The sequence below is a fragment of the Pinus tabuliformis genome, chromosome 6 (assembly GCF_031772625.1).
Source record: "Pinus tabuliformis cultivar Carrire ecotype Pingquan chromosome 6, CPIR1, whole genome shotgun sequence".
Lineage (NCBI taxonomy): Eukaryota > Viridiplantae > Streptophyta > Pinopsida > Pinales > Pinaceae > Pinus > Pinus tabuliformis.
This window is the reverse complement of record NC_142292.1, coordinates 762,256,328-762,273,993: the sequence shown is the minus strand read 5'-3', so window position 1 is coordinate 762,273,993 and position 17,666 is coordinate 762,256,328. Positions and strand designations below refer to the sequence as shown.

The following is a 17,666-nucleotide window of genomic DNA, read 5'->3' as shown; positions in this document are numbered from 1 at the left end:
TGGGTACGGCTCCCAGGCCTCCCATTACAGTATTGGTCTGAAGACATCTTCAGAAGAATTGGGAATGCAATGGGTACCTTCTTGGATTATGACAGATCCTTTCTCCAATCTGGTGTGATGACTTATGCTCGTCTTCTCATCAACCTGGACACCAGGGGTGGTCTACAAGAATACATTACTATACACTGGCGGGACTTGGCGCGCAAGCAGATTATTGATTACGAAGGGATCCCGTATAGATGCCGCAGATGTCACCAAGTTGGACATCTATACCGGGATTGTCCACTCCTTCACAAGGGAAAGAAGATTGATCAGGATGAGGCTACTGAACACCCCCCGCACTATTCTGCTCGGCCACAGTCGGAGCAGCCTATATCAGAGCATAATTTGGCCGCAGATGCTACACTCGATCCTCCGGGCAGCTCAGTTGAACACTCTATTCGCATAGCGCCAGACCCAGTGCACGAAGACTCTATTCCGCTGTGCGATGGATCATCGGTCTCGCATGCCTCCTCCCCTCATATACATCCGAAATCATTTTCTGTTGTTTCTGCGTCTCAACTGAGCACTTGCCCACCAAGCTGCTCACCTGAGCTTCTCTCAGGGGCGCCCCACGGTCTCTCTGCTCCCCCTCCCCCTCCCTCTCTCATATGCTCCATTCCGACCCCAGCTCCCGCCATACCCCCGAGTTCGCCCTCCTTGATCACCTCCTCCATCTCCGCCTCCTCTGCCTCATCCCCCCCTGCATCCCCTCGATATTCCCTCAGATCCAGATCTAAAGATAGAGGTATCGATGCTATTGGTCTTGACACCGTATCTGCTCCTGTCCCCCATAAGCATTCTCGGGGTCGTCCATCTCGCATTACAAAAGCCAGACACACTGCTGACGCTGAAGTAGCCATTGGGCGACAGCAAACCATCCTCCGGGCCCTTAGAGCGAAGCAAGGCCCAGCCCCCCATCCTACATGAAGGTACTCTCTTACAATTGCAGGGGGTTTGCTAGCTCCCCCAAAAAACTAGCTCTCAGAAGATTGCTTACCATATCTCAACCTGACATCATTCTTCTACAAGAGACCCTCTGTCCTGCTGACACCCTAGTCCAGTCTTTCAACTCCTGGATGCCTTACTGGACTTTTCATGCAATTGACGCATCAGGGAGATCGGGTGGATTAGCTATTGGGATACACAACAAAGCAGTCAAGATCCGTAACATTTGGGGCGGCAGAGGCTTCATCGGCCTGGACGTTTATGTTCTCTCCATGGAAATGGACTTACGAGTCATCAACGTTTATGGACCATGTTCTAACAGGGCTCCCTTTTGGAATGCGCTACTTGAATCGGACTTATTAAAGGAGGACAATATAATTCTCGGTGGCGACTTAAATTTCACCTTGGGTTTTTGCGAATCGTGGGGGCACTCTGCACAGGTTGACCCTTTCTCGGATACTATATCCAATCTGTTGGAGGAGCATCATTGGGTAGACATACCCACTGCCAGACTACAGCACACTTGGACTAACAATAGAAGCGGAAATCAGAGCTTGGCCAGAAGATTAGATAGGTTTTTGCTTAAGGAATCTCTATATAACAGACTTCCGCGCATAAGGCAATGGGTCGGTTCGGAGGCATCTCGGATCACCGCCCTATCTTCTTGGAGACGGTCGACTCCTACAACAAGATCAAGAGCCCATTCAAATTTAATTCTTCATGGTTAAAGGACCCCTCCTACATTCAGCTGGTCACTGAATATTGGCAGAACAATCCCATTAGCGAACATGAAGACCATACTGCCGGTTTTGTTAGGAAACTAACCGAACTCAAGCGAATATCCAAGCATTGGGCACACCAGAAGCGCGTCCGCGATGACCATACTCTAAAGGAGGCTGAGAGGATCATTGCAGCATACGAGGACTCTACTGATGGCATCTTCCCTAACGTAGTAAGCAAAGAACAGTTCAACTCCCTCGTAGCCAAACGAACACAGATTCTGAAGGATAGAGAAGAAAGCTGGCGGCTCCGCAGCAGGGCCATATGGCTTACCGAGGGCGATGACAACACAAATTTCTACCATAAATTCGCCAACGGCCGCAAAGCTATCAACTCAATATGGGAACTAAGGGATGAACAAAATCAGCTAATTTCATCTCAGAGGAACCTGGCCAGCTTAGCTATCGATCATTTCAAAGGCATCTATAGAGCCCCCAGAGAGGCCAATATCCTGGAGATTATGAGAGTGGCAGAAAAATTTCCCAGATTCGTTCTACAAGAAGAATCAGAGGAACTCACTAAGGAAGTAACCATGGAAGAACTCGAAACCACCATTAAATGGTTCAAGAAAGATAGAAGCCCTGGCCCTGATGGTTGGACCATCGAATTTTACATTGCTTTCCTTGATCTTCTGGGCAATGATCTCCTCAATATTATCGAGCAATGCAGAAGAAATGGCAGAATATCTTCCGCTATTAAATCCACTTTCATTGCACTCATCCCGAAAGCCAATCATCCGACATCTTTCAATGACTTCCGCCCCATCTCCCTCTGCAATTGCCTATATAAAATTATTGCCAAGATCATCGCCAATCGTCTGAAGCCTATATTATCTCGCCACATATCCCCTGAACAATTCGCTTTCCTTAATCACAGGCAGATACATGAGGCCATTGCCACCGCTCAAGAGCTCCTACATACTCTTCATATCAAAAAACAAAAGGGCCTGATATTAAAGGTAGACCTTTCCAAAGCTTTCGATAGAGCCAACTGGCTCTACATCAGGCTTCTCCTGACACACCTTGGCTTTCCCTATAGCTACACTAAATGGATAATGAGCTGCATAACCGATGTATCCTACAGCGTACTTCTCAATGGTGAAGCCACATCTTTCTTTACCTCAGAAAGAGGGCTCAGGCAAGGATGCCCATTATCTCCACTTCTATTCCTTCTCATTATGGAAGGATTGAGTCGGCTCATCACATTTGCCCGAGATAGGAACCAAATCAATGGCATCAATATCTCCGATAATTTTTATCTAACTCACCTCTTATTTGTTGATGATATTCTCATTTTTCTTAATGGATGCATAGGTGACACCACTTCTCTCCAGAATATTTTTGCACTCTTCCAACAGGCCACAGGCATGCAGATAAATGAAAGCAAATCTACAATCACGGCTGTGGGCTGCTCTCAACATGAATGTACTATTGCATTACAGCGATTCCCTTTCATCTCATTATCATTAGCTGACGGCATCAAATATCTGGGGTACAGATTAAAACCTCTTGGCTACCGGATTGCAGATTGGACTTGGTTAATAGCAAAGGTGGAGAAAAGACTGCAGGTTTGGTATCACAGATATCTCTCAAGAGCTGGTAGATTGACTCTCATAAAAGCAGTCATTGAAGCCACTCCAGTATACTGGATGACCTTGGCGTGGATACCTCGCGGCATCCTGAACAGATTACAAAACATTTGTGCCAGATTTTTATGGAAAGGTCATCACACAGGGAAGCAATTTGCCTGGGTGAAATGGGTTACCATTGCAAGACCCAAACGATGGGGCGGTTGGGGCATTAAGAACCTCGATCACTTTGCCAAGGCGCTGGCAGCCAAACTCGGGTGGAACCTCTTGACCACAGATAGCCTATGGTCTCGTGTCGCCCAAGTAAAATATATCAAGCCAATGCACCTCATGGATTGGTTCCGCCTTCAACACAACCCTGGTCGCAATATATCAAACATTTGGAAAGTTGTCCTCCAATCTCTACCTCTATTGCGGGAAGGTATTACCTGGCGCATCAAAGAAGGAAACAGTGTAAGGATTGGGGTGGATCCGTGGGTAGGGTGCGGCAATTCACACAGGTTATCTGATGGACTGGTTATGCACCTTCATAACAGAGGCATCACGCATATGAAGCACATTGGAGATAGCGCGAACTCCACCTTTCTGCAACAGGCTTGGGCAACCCCCCGCACCTTAGAGATACCCGAACAGTGGCATCTAGAATGGAGGGCCTTTACTGACGCTCTCTCGCAGGCGCACATTCGACTCACCGAAGGCCCCGATGACATTATCTGGGCAATCGCAAACCACGGCATTTACTCTCCCAGATTGGGATATTTAAAACTCATGGAATCTTACAAGCCCACGGCTATCCTCCCCATCTGGAAAGATCTCTGGAAGCTGGACGCAGCCCCTCGCACTCGGCTCTTAATGTGGAACATACTATTCGATAAAATCCCTACAGGTACCAATCTCATGAAGCGATCATTTCATGGTCCGTTCAGATGCCACCTATGCTGTTTAGAAGAGGAAAGCACAGCGCACCTGTTCCTAAATTGTCAGGTCACTAAAGCATTTTGGCAAAACATTACTTCTCATTATCCATCCCTCAAAGTCTGGCAGGGTCAGAATATTATGGAGGCGTGGAGCGATTGGTGCCGCTTACATACAGGCAAATCCGTTAACATGCCTTTGCTAGTTTGCTGGGCAATATGGATCGCTCGGAACCAGGTCATATTTCAGAATAAGGCACCTCATTGGCCTGTTATCCTGAGCCATACCATTGCAGATTTCGAATTACTCCCTGAGGCTGTTCCAAAAAATCCTACGCGCACCTACAGGCATATAAATCTGGATAAATCGAAGCCTTGGGCTTTTTTCGACGGCTCTGCCCAAGAAACAGGATGTGGTGGAGGAGCGCTGCTATATCTCAGGGATGATCATTATTATAAAATTCAGATTAATCTTGGTCGAGGCACCAATAATTTTGTTGAATTAAGCACAGCAAAGCATATCATACATTTTGCCATACAGAAACAGTGCAGCCACCTTCAGTTATTTGGGGATTCACAAATTGTTTGCAACTGGCTGAACGATACAACACATTGCTATGCTTTCTCTCTGAGTCATATTCTCCAAGAGACAAAAAGACTGATCACATCATTTGAATCCTTCAATTGCAGCCACATCTACAGGGAACAGAACACTGAGGCGGACCAGCTATCCAAAGAAGCAGCGCAAAATCAAAGGGATGACTGGCTGATCCAAGAGGTGATTGATGGATCATCCCATCAACACCACCACAGACCTTTTCATGATTTTCCTTAGGAATGGGTTTTAGACCCACATATAATCAGTTCACATTTCTTGTAGTCTTTGATTATTGCTATTTTATGTATAACATCTAAGTAGCTGAATCAGCTTTAGCTGGGCTCTCTGCGTAGAGCCAGAATGTAATCTGTTATTCATCTTGTTTCCTCTAATTTCAGGCATATAGTCTCAGCTTGATAAATGAGGCTACTTCAGGAAGGTCTCTGAACCACAATTATGAATGCAAGTGCATCTGCAAAATGTAATTTCTCCATTTAATAGAAATTACGACTTTTTCCTTATGGGAAAAAATACTTGATCGATAAAGGGCAAAGGAAAGTGATCCTTCAAAGTTGCTTTATTCAATTCCCTGTAATCAATGCACATCCTCAATTTACCATTCTTTTTGGGTACTATAACAAAGGGAGAAACCCATCGGCTATCTAAAATTGGGTAAATGAAGTTTACATTGAGTAGTTTTTGGAGCTCTTCTTTCACAATCTCCCTAAGATTTGGATTCATCCTTCTCTGAGGTTGTCTGATTGGTCTACTGTTTTCCTCGATATAGATATGATGGATGCAAGTCTTAGTGTCAATACCTTTCATATCAGTATACTCCCATGCAAATGCATCAGAATGCTTTTGCAAGATTATGATTAGCTCTTCCTATTGTAACTTTTCCAAATTTTTGTTGATATTCAATGTTTACCTGGAAAAATTTCAACTACAGAACTACCAAACTCTTCCATAGAGTAAAGAGACATTTGGCTTGATGAAAAATATTCAATATCAGAATCTAACTGAAATTGTGTGTGATCATATTCTGAAGATGTTTCAAAATTTTCTAATGTGTTCAAAATTTTACTATCTTCACTAACATCAGAGATAGTAACGATAGGTTGTATAATATCTTCATCATTGACCCATTCATTCTCTCCTACTTCTGTAATGGATTTTTCTAGACGATACAAATTGAATTTCTTTGTTGAACTACCATCAGAAATGTACATATCCCCAGATCTACAACTAATGAAAGCATCAGCTGTGGCTAGCCAAGGTCTTCCTAAGATGAGTGGGTTCCCTCCTAGATTACTCTTGGGAGTCAAAATCATGAAATCTACTGGATATTCCCAAGAGTCTAAGGAGACTGAAATATCTTCTAATACACCATCTGGTTTGATTACTGATCTATCTACAAGTTGCAACAAGGTGGGTGTAAAAAGAAGATTAGGAAGTTTAAGTTGTTCCATAGTCTGTCTACTCATAATGTTTATAGCAGCCCTTAAGTCAATCAATGTATTTGGAATTTCTATCCCATTTATGTGTGTCTTGACAATTGGACTACCTAGATCCACATATTTCTGCATGGTAACCTTTCCCATCATGATATCTGCAATTTTTCCTACCGGGTGGATTCTTTTTGTATCTCTTGGTTTCCTACCTGGTCTTTTGAAACTCAACTCCTTTATTGTTTTGCTAGAATAGGAATCTCCCTAATGGCTTGTAGCAAGGGAATCTTGATATAGACATTCTTTAATTCATCTAGGAAATCATAGTCAGGTAACAAGATTTGTTTTTCCACCCCTTTGTCAATTTGTAATCTTTCAAGGAAAGGAGTTGTGGATGAAGATGCAAGTTGCCCAACTATAGGAGTTGTGGGGGTTGACTCTTTTTGTTTTTCTTTTGAATGATTGGGTTTTGAAGGGATGCTTCCTCATAACCCTTATTGATTTTAAGAGAATCCTCCTCAAAGGCATCTTGCTCTTGAACATCTATAGAAGGTTTTTCATTTTCTAAAATTCTACCAGATCTAAGTTGAACATCATTAAGAGGAACAATCATATAGGTAGGAAATTGTTGTCCTTCTACCATGTAAGCATTCTGAGGATTTTTGTTGTTGGGATTTGGTAATGGTTGGGCTGGTAGTTGATTTGGCTTTTGTTGAAATGGAAGCAAGAGTTGAGAATTTTGATTTTGTTGAGAAGGTTGTTGTTGTGGAAATGGCAATGAAAGTTGTGGATTTTGTTGTTGATTTTGAAAAGATGGAGGATATTGATAAAATTGAGCAAATCTCCCATAAGGATTTTGTACCCCTTGTGCCCATGATTGATATGGATTTTGAGGTTGGGGCCAAGGTTGTTGCCAAGAATTCCAATTTGGTGGGAGCTGAAAATTCATAGGATTGTTAAATCCTTGATTTTGTTGCCCTTGCCAAGGTCTTCTTGAAACAAAACAAAGGGATTCTACTGAATTTGGATCTTCCTGAAAGACAGCTTTGAGCCCAGGAATTGAAGGACAATCCTTGGTCTCATGACTTTCTGAGCAAATCATACATGTTTCTACAACTTTTGCATCCAAGGGGCATTCCCTTAGAGCATGTTTCTTCCTACATTTTGGGCAAAAGATGGCTAAGGCATCAGCTTTTGTTTTCTACTTGTTTTGAATTTTAAGGGTGTCTATTTGTTCACTGATGCTCCCTAGAATGTAAGTTTTGAACTCATCAAGCATATTGCCAATCTCTGCCCTACTTACTGATCCAGTTGCAGATTTGTTTGCTCTAATAAGAGAAGGATCTCTAGGCCCTTTTCCAGTTTTAGATTTTCCCCTTGAGAGATGGACACATAGTTCTGCTATGTCATGTAGTGGAAGTTGAGAAATGTCTCCCTTCCCCATCATGTTTAAAATATCTATCCATTCATCTCTAATGGCTTTCAATAGAAGGGCTTTCAAAGTTTCCTCGTCTAAATTGCTCATTTTCGCTCTCTTTAAGTTGTATTGAAATCTTTCAAGTAAATCCTCCAAGTTCTCATCTTCTTTTTGCATCATTTTGAATACCTCATCCTTATGATTAGTGGGCATACAATAATCCAGATATCTATCCAAAAATGTTTGCTTCATATCATTCCAAGTCCTAATAGATTGAGTGACTAATCCCATGAACCATTTCAAAGTAGCTCCTTTCAATGTTGAAGGAAACAGTTTGAGTTTTTGAGAGTCTTCCATATAGTCATAGGTTTGGCACAAGACTTCAAACTCAAATAGAAATGTTTCAGGATCCTCACTTTGCAACCCATAAAAGTTTGGGAGGACAGATGGTGAAATATTTTTCATTGTTGTATGGGTTTCCTCATCAACTATAGGGAATCCAAATGAGTTATCTCCTTCCCTATTTCCCCCATTATTACCTCTACCTCCTCCATTGTTACCTCCATTGTTTCCTCTACCACCACCTCCATTATTTCCTCTACCTCTACCTCTACCCCCTCCTCCAAATAGAGAATATTCTCCATCTAGTAATTCTTCTGCCATGATAGTTTCATCGGGGTCTTCTGGTTCTTCTATCAATGGTTGATGAGAGAGAGTCTCTCCCTTTCCTTCTTCTCCAGGTGATTCTACTTCTTCAATTGCAATATGTTCCCCTATAGAAGTGAAGAAGGGTTCTTCTCCTAGATCAGATTTAGTAGATAGTGTGGGAGAATCTTCTAATTCAGTTGTTGCCCCTTGAATTCCAGGAATCCTAAGGCTAGGAGTATGAGTCTGGGATGGAGGTGTATCTTGTCTATGCCTTGAAGTAGCTGGAGTTGTAAAAATCAAACTTTTGGCCCTAGCTATAAACCTTCCCCTAGAATCTCTTGCTCTATGCATGTCATTTTTTTTTAATGATTTTTTTTTGTTGGGCTAATAATCCTTTTTTTGATCTTCCATATCACACTAGGTGCAAGAAGAGAGCATACTCAAGAAATTATTAAACTAATAATTCTCTTTTCTGATCCTCCATATCACACTAGGTGCAAGAGGAGAGCATACTTCAAGAAGTTATCAATTTTTCCCCTTTTTTTTCTTTTTTGAATGTAAGAGATAGGCTACCTAGTTACACTTCCCCGGCAACGGCGCCAAAATATTTAGTAAATTTAGTATGTCTGAAATTGCTACATTAATTATCAATCTGGGAGTCGTAAACTGATGAAGTGTGGCGCACTGTATGTGCAAGACAACCTCTTTCTTACTTTTATTGTTTTCAATTTTATTTTGTTTTTGGGGGTTTTTCCTTGTTGGTCTCCTAATTCAAATGGAAATCCTATTCCTAGGTTTTAAGAATACTTTTAGAGGGCAAGTATGGATGTAGATTTAAGACAAGGTTTATGTCTCTTATGATAATTTCTAGAACTTAGCACTTCAAAAGATCTCAAAACATGTTATTGATAAAATTAGTACTTGAACAGAAATGTAAATATGCAGCTACTTAAATCAAACAAAAGATGAAACATTGATCATGAAGTCACTGTCTTTGTTGCCCATCTAATTACAGAAAATAAAATCTAAACTATTTCACTCAAAAAAACCAAAAATTGCAGACTAATGAAAGCAAGATCAATTTACTTCACTTATAATCAGATAGCTCACCAAGTAGCTTCTCGGGTTAAGCCATGGCACCGGAGATAACATCAAATAACATGAAGAATTGATATCTAAATTACCTACTTGCATATTAATGAAAGCAAAATCAAATTACTTCACTTATAATCTGATAGCTCGCCAAGTAGCTTCTCGGGTTAAGCCATGGCACCGGAGATAACATCAAATAACATGAAGAACTTGATATCTAAACTACCTATTTGCATATTAATGAAAGAAAAATTAAATTACTTCACTTATAATTCGATTGCTCACCAAGTAGCTTCTCGGGTTAAGCCATGGCACCAGAGATAACGTCAAATAACATGAAGAACTTGATATCTAAACTAGCTAATAGCAGCAAATAAATATCACTGAAATCAAAGCATAACTAAAATTGAAAAGCTTAGAAGTTCAGCAGAGAGGCAAATCTCATGTCACTATTTGATGCAAAAATTATGTGAAAAAGCTCGAGCATAACCTATCCTTAAACACATTGATCAGTGTTAGTAAAAAGTATGCAATGTTGGAAAATCATGTACAGAAGTAAAAGATTAACACCATAAACAAATTATGAAACATATACAGTGGAAATAAGAGAAAAGATGCATGAAAACTTTACAAAAATGAAAAGCAAAACCTCAGCCAGCAGGGGCCCTCTGAATGGCCTTTGGTTAATACGCTGTCAACCCAATCACGCTTTAAACAGTCATAAGAAACAGAGCTTTTATATAGCAAAACAGAGGATATGTCTTCTCGTTAAACAGCAGGACTAACGCTACAGCAACAACATAAAAACTAACATCAAGACTAACTACTTGCATTTGCAACGCTTTATTTATAGAGGAAAATAGATAATTGTTTTTTTGTGAGAAATCTTCAGCAGAGGAAACGTAAATAGGACAGAACCCGTAAGTTCATCCTCTTGGTTGCCATGATCATTCAATCTACAAAAGGTGGATGTTGGATTTGCATCATGGAGATGGCCTGCAGCTGTCAAGAGGGATCCACGAATATAGGAACGATCTCGGACCTTTCACGTGTTGAAATAGAGACCTATTTGATGTAGGACTCCTTGTTTGACCATCCTTTGACCAAGGCTTTTCTTCACGAAGTGACTGAACAGATAGGACCTTGTCCATGTGTAGATCATTTTTGAGTTGCCCATGTGCCTCGTTTCACCTGCTGATACCTATAACCTATACGAAGCCCTTAAGAACAAAGTATGTGATGTTGGGTCCCGTGTAGACTACCAACATGATTCTCCATGGAGCCAAATATTGCGTAAGAAGATACTACATGGTTTTTGGATCCTATTCCAATCCATAGTGTGCACCATTCAAAAACATAAGGACCATTTCCATTCTTAAATACTGGACCTAGGGGCTTAACCCATCAATGAGTGTCAACCTAGTGGAAATTGTGTAACAACCTTTTGCAATTGCCATTAAAAATGTTAATGCAACCACCAAAAAACCAGATGGCGTAACAATTTTGAGTAGATGGTGTTGAGATTTCCATTACATCCAGATATGGCACCATTTGCCATTGAGATTTCCACTACATCCAGATGATGGCATTACACTTTTCGCAAGTTGGAATAAGAGATCAAACTTATTCCACCAATCAAATTCTTACACACATAAGTATTTTGTTATATTAGAATATGTGTGTGGGGTGGGGGGTTAAACTTTACATATTGTGAAAGATTAGGAAGCTTAAAGAGGGACTAATATCAATCAAACCTCAAATCAATTGCTAGAGTCCTCTACATAAGCAAGGACTAATAGGTATAGGAGAAACACATATCTTATCATTAAATTAACTAGCCATAATATTTACTCAATCCGAAGGAATTTATAGAATATATTATAACAACCCTCGTTAAAAAATCCATGTAAAAATATATAAGGCCACGGTGATGGGACACTTATTCCAAGCTAAATGGTGGAGGAAACATCCTAATGGGTGTTTATTCGGTTTATTATGGCTAAGGAAATTGGAAAAGGCAATGACAAAGGCGTTGGAAAGGCATGATGCATTAATTAGCATTTTATTTATGAAAATAATGGAAATTAGGAGAAAAGGAAGGTGAAAGGTCTCAAGTTGCATGTGAGGAGGAAAATAATGGAAAATAAAGAAAATATAGGCCTCATTAATAAAAAGGCTTTTGAGGATTAGTGGGCAAGACTTAGTCAGTTCAGTATTGGAGCTCTCTCATTATTCTCTCTCTCTCCCCTACTCTTGGAGACAGAGTTTTCTTGGAGCACTCTTGGAGGGCGTGGCATACTTGGATTGTTGGAGAAAGAAGGAAAAGGAAGAGCAGGAAAGTGCAAGAGGTCATCGGGATCAGTACTTACAAAAAAAATTCTTGCAGGTATCGAGTTGCATGTATGTTTTCCTCACTAGTTTCGGTATGCATGGCACATGAATGTGGTTTCTTGGTTATGATCTGTCACTGGCATGGAGGATTTCCTGATTGATAGTGGATTTGCCTAACCTTGCCATTTCCTGGATAGCCATGGAGATTGTGGGTTTATTTCCTTGTTTAGTTTTGGTTCATTCTCGTGTTTCCTTAGCTTGGGTTGAGTTATTAGTTCGTGGAAGCCTTGGTTGGATAAACACTCTGGAGTCCGACAGAAACTATGGGTTGAGTTACTAGTCCTGCCCTGGAAGACTGGGATAAAGACAGATCAGATGATGGTTTTGGTGATGTCCGACCGTGAGGTGGTATCACTGTTTGATGGGTTGAGGTGGATGGCCTTTGGAAGCCCTTTATGGTTTTGCATAATTCGAGCTCTGTCATAGACTTGCTCTCTTGTCTGCTGCAAATGAATTGTTTGGTTTATCCTCCTTTGTATATCATTTGGCTCAGCTTGAATCTCTTGCAACAGCTTGATAATAGGAATGCCCAGTGATGAAGGAAATCTAGCCTCCATGCCATATACTAGCTCATAAGGGCTCATCCCAATGGATTTCTTGGTTGACAATATGTCTGCCCATAGGGCATTTGTGAGCTTTCTATGCCAATTCTTCTTGTTTTCTTCTAAGGTTTTCTTGATAATACTGATCAGGCTCTTGTTAGATGACTCGGCTAAGCCATTACCTTGAGGGTAATAGGTTGTGGAATGGCCTAAAGTGATATGGAATTTATGGCAAAAATTGATCATCTTTTTGGATTTGAAAGCAGCGGCATTGTCAGTGATGATCTTCTCAGGGCATCCAAATCTAGAAAGGATATTGCACTCAAGGAATTGGATAATGGTGGTGTCATTGGCTTGCCTACATGGGATGGCCTCAATCCATTTAGTGAAATAGTCGGTAGCTGTTAAGATCCACTTATGCTGGCCTGAGGAAGAGGGATGGATTTCTCCAATGAAGTCAAGACCCCATTGTTGAAAAGGCTTCTCGGTTGAGATGGGTTTAAGAGGCAAAGGGAGCAGCTTTCTCTTGCCCTCAAAGATTTGGCAATTGTGGCATGACGTGGCAAACTTCTTTACATCTACAAACAAAGTGGGCCAATAGAAACCAGCCCTTAGAATTTTATCAGCAGTGGACTTCCAATATAGATGTCCTCCACAGTCCCCTGCATGGAATTCTTTCATGACATTATTAGTTTCATTCATGGTCAAACAATTAATCAATATGCCTTCATGATTCTTCCAAAATACAGCACCATCTAAGACACAAAATTTCACAGCCTTCATTCTTAAAAATCTCTTCTTGGTCCTGGACAATCCTGGGGGAGCACACAGGTTTAACAATACAAAGCAAATATCAGCATACCATGGGGATTGCAGAAAGGTGTCACTGATTTGTGGAGTCGCCAGCTCCTGCTCCTGTTCATTGTCCAGTTGGTTGATGTCTAAGGCTTGAAAGTTTGTTTCGGACATCAGTTTGGCTAAACCTTGTCCCTTTATTAGCTTGGTTGGTTTTATTTCTATGTCATACTCAAGAATGTTAGCAATCCACTTGCCTCTTTTGCCTTCTAATCCTTCTTGGGTTAATATGTCTTTTACAACAACATTTGGGACATAGGCAATCACGTGTGAATATAAAATGTAATTTCTGAAGTCTTTGATTGCTTTAACAAGGGCATAGGCCTGCTTCTCCATGATTTGGTACTTCAGGGATGCATCTCTTAAGGCTCGGATGAAAAAAGCAATTGGCTTTTCATTTCCTTGGTCATCCTTTTGCGATAGGACAACAGCTATGGTATTATCATATGCAAATGAAAATATGATAAATTCCCTATCAAATTCAGGACTTCTGAGGACTAGGGCTTGAGTTAAGGCAACTTTGATACTCTCAAATGCTTGCTTGGTTTCAAGAGACCATTTTACCTTGGCATCCTTCTTTAACATGTTGCTCAACAATCTTATCAGCTCGGCTAGATTTGGGATAAATCTCCTTAGGAAATTGATCTTTCCTAGGAATGCTTGCAGCTCTTTTATGTTTCTTAGATATGGGATTTGGAGAATGGCTTGGATCCTTTCCGGACCGATTCTAATCCCGTCTTTTGCAATGATATGTCCAAGTAATTTGCCTTCTTCAAGGCCAAATAAAGACTTCTTGGGGTTCAAGGAAATGCCATATTTCCTACATGTTAGGAACACTTGTCTCAAATGTCTTAGGTGCTCTTGATCAGATTTGGAGAAAGGGGTAAGATCATCAAGGTAGACAACTAGGAAATCATGGATTTCCTTGGCAAATGCAATGTCCATGGCTCTTTGAAAGGTGGCACCTGCGTTCTTTAGGCCGAAAGGCATTTTAACATACTTAAATGTTCCCCAAGGTGTGGTAAAGGCTATCTTGTCTTGGTCATTTGGGTGAACCAGTATTTGATTAAAACCTGAAAAGCCATCTAGCAAAGAGATTCTAGATGACCCCACTACTCTTTGTAGGATGTGGTCCATTTTGGGCAATGGGTAGTGGTCTTTAAGGGAGACTTGGTTTAAGTTTCTCAAATCTACACAAAGCCTAATCTCACCTGTTTTCTTTCTTGTGGGAACAAGATTGGATACCCATTCAGAAAATCTAATGGGTGCTATGATACCTGCTTCAAACATTCTTTGCACTTCTGTCTCAATCAAAGGGAGAAGCATAGGATTGATTCTCCTCAGTTTCTGTTTGAAGGGCTTTTGATTTGGCTTTAAGGGAATGGTATGTTGAATAATTGAGGTGTCATAGGACTTCAAGTCCTCATAACTCCAAGCAAATACATCTTGGAATTCTTTGAACAAATCCACGTACTTGGGCTTTTGATCAGCTGGTAAATTTTTGGACAGTTTGATCATTTTCGGGTTCTCTGTTGTCCCAATGTTATGTTCTTCTATCTCAGTGTTTATGGGTTGCAATTTTGGTTTTCTGGGGACATCATTTGCATCAAACATGTCTTCTAGTGGAGTGAGGCCAACCGGGAGAAAATTGTCCTTTAGATCAATGATTTCGGCCTTTGTTTTGGCTATTTCCTCCAAATGCATCTGTTTCAGCTCTTCCATGTTTTCTTCATCAAAGGTGGTTGGCTGTAGCAATTTTCTAGCTGTTTCAGCTGTTACAGTTTGTTGGATTTGGTTTATCGCTTGCAGTGGATCATCCATAGCATCCATATCAATGTTTAGGCCTGAAAACTCATGTTGTAAGGTAAGAAAATTGTTGATTTGAGCATCATCCTCAAGCACTTGCCAATCTTTAACATTGTTAGGGACAGCAGGCCTGTGCTTTATCTCAGCAGTAAAGTGGTGATTGGACTCAAAAGGAAGCTTGCAAGTGCTAGCAAAAGTAGCTAGGTTGTGAGCATGCATGTTATTGCTTCTAGAAATCTTAGCAAGTTTGGATTCAGTGAAGGTATCAAGTATTGCAGTGGCAGCAATCCTATAAGCTCTTAGCCTTCTATCATTGGTAACGAATTTGCCCTTCATTTTTTGTATGATTAAATCGGAGTCACCTAGAATGGACACCTTTGTAGCTCCTAGAGCTTTAAGCAGTTTAAGGCCTAAAAGGAGAGCTTCATACTCTGCCATGTTGTTGGTACATCTGAAGTTAAGTCTGTAAGCATGACCCTCTGCATGGCTATTATGTGTATTGTGAATCCATATTCCTGCCCCTGCTCCTAGCTTATTAACAGAACCATCAAACTCTAAATACCATGTGATTTCTTGCTTGTGGTTGACATTAAGAGTTTCAGTCATTTTAGGATTGGGCAGACCTAGGTTTTGTGCTTCATGTGGTTCTTCTTGTATGTTGGTTGCGCTAACTGTTTTGACAGTTTCCTGGGTATGAGCAACTGATTCTTGATTGATGCATGTTTCTTGTTCTAAAGGCAAAGGCCTCTGATTAGTTGGAGGACTTGTTTCATCATTAAACAAAATAAAAGAATCCATATCAGAATGGATTGAATAGATAGGGAAATTCTGGGGCTTTTCCTCACTACTTACAACATACTTCATCAGTGTTTCTCTATACAGTCTCTTTGGTTGCCCAAAGACTGAAATAGTGGCATAGGAGAGGTCTAATTGGAGAGATCCTTGGAGTTTTGCCCCCCAAGATCTTGACAACAACATGCCATACTTTGGTGGAATGTCAGCAACCACCACGTCCATTAGGATTGTCTTGTTGGGAAATTGGACTAAGGAGACACATAAGTCTTTGATTAAGCCTAAACACTTGACCTGACTTGAGTCAAAGGAGAATAGATCTTTGTAGGGTCTTATGATATCAAGGTTTGGTTTCTCCATTACAGCTTTGGGCATAAGATTGTGTGAGGCACCTGAGTCAAACATAGCGTTGTGCAAGACTTTGTAATGAACGTGCAAACTGACATAAAAGGGTAGAACAGCTCCATGTGCTAATTTGCCATCAAATTCTGGACCAAAAAGCAACTTAGGTGTATCATCTAAAACATTCACATCATCCCTAACCTCTAGCATTTGCAGTGATATTTGGATGTGTTGCCTATACACATCATGCTTTGCAAGTTCAGATAAAGGGATGGAAATCTTAAGTTTGCTTATTTCTGCTTCTAAGTTGAATTGTTTCTCCAATGGAATCTTTGTGTTGGCAATAGCAGATTTCCCCTTTTCAAGTGTATTTTCTGCGTTTTCCTCTTGATTATCAGTGTTATGGTGAGTGATACCTTGCGGTATTTCTATTTTGGGAAGGCTTTTAGGAGTGTTGTTCAAGTTCTCTTTCGAGGAAGAAGGTGGCAGAGGCTGATCAACAGAAGGCTATATGTCTGTTATGTCCTCTACAGTCACTTGGTGCAGGTTTGGGACAGTTATATCAGTTGTTTCTGTTATAATAGCCTTGCCTCTAATCTGGTTGGGTTGTTTGCCCTCCTTTGGTTTAACTTTTTCGGGCACATCTATGGTTCTTGTCCTCAGCTTATACTGTTTTTGGACTTCATAAATAGCTGAATCATAACCTTGTTTAAAGTCAAAAGACTCACCAGAGTTAGTCTGAAATTGATTTATCTCATAGTCATCTTGGTCTTGTTGAGTTAGGAAAATTTGTTGCTCACCCTTCAAATCCACCAAGTTCATGTGAGTGTCTTCTATGGGTTCATTAGAAGTGGATGCCTATGCGTAGTTTTCTTGAAAAGGAGGTCTTATATCATGGTCTGGGCTAGACCTACCAGCGTTTGGATTTTGATTTTTCCTGAAATTCGGGTTCCTGACAGTGTTAGCTTGCTGCCCGTCCCATGATGATTTCCTCTCAACACTCTCTACTCTGTCTCCCAGCATGTGCATGCCATTGATAATAGCATCTAGCTTTTGATCTAAGGCTGAGGGCTCTTCCTTGAAGGTGGTTCTTCTCTCAGTTCTAGCTCTGTTTCTTTTGGCAATTAAATTTGCCTCCACAGTGACAGCCACGTTTTGCATGTCTGCAAGGATGTTAGGGGCTCTTTCTTTTAATTGGTAGGCCATATCTGGGTCGAATCCATCAGGGAATTTATATAAGGCAAGGTCAGGTGGGGGCCTTAAGTTTTGTGGGATAGCATTATAAACGCTATTGAACCTTGCACAATAGTCCAAGACTGTTTCTTGTGGACCTCCTTTGATTGTATCGTATTCAGCTAGTATGTGCAAGGGATCTTTCTTTTTCTCCCATCTGTTGATAAAAGACTGGTATAAGGCTTCCGGGTCCACTATGGAATTGGCTAGAAGTGCTCTAAACCAAGTCCTGA

The 17,666-nt window shown here is 40.9% G+C and overlaps 1 protein-coding gene across 1 annotated transcript; it reads left to right on the top strand.

The window, feature by feature from the left end:
• Window positions 1-1,609: 1,609 nt before the first annotated feature.
• LOC149260951 (uncharacterized) lies at window positions 1,610-5,104 on the top strand. Its single transcript, XM_089366777.1, has one exon. It carries the CDS (start codon window positions 1,610-1,612, stop codon window positions 5,102-5,104), a length of 3,495 nt encoding a protein of 1,164 aa, XP_089222903.1.
• Window positions 5,105-17,666: the final 12,562 nt, after the last annotated feature.

Coding starts and splice junctions, on each gene's coding strand:
- LOC149260951 (XM_089366777.1), top strand. CDS start 1,610: ATGGGTCGGTTCGGAGGCATCTCGGATCACCGCCCTATCTTCTTGGAG.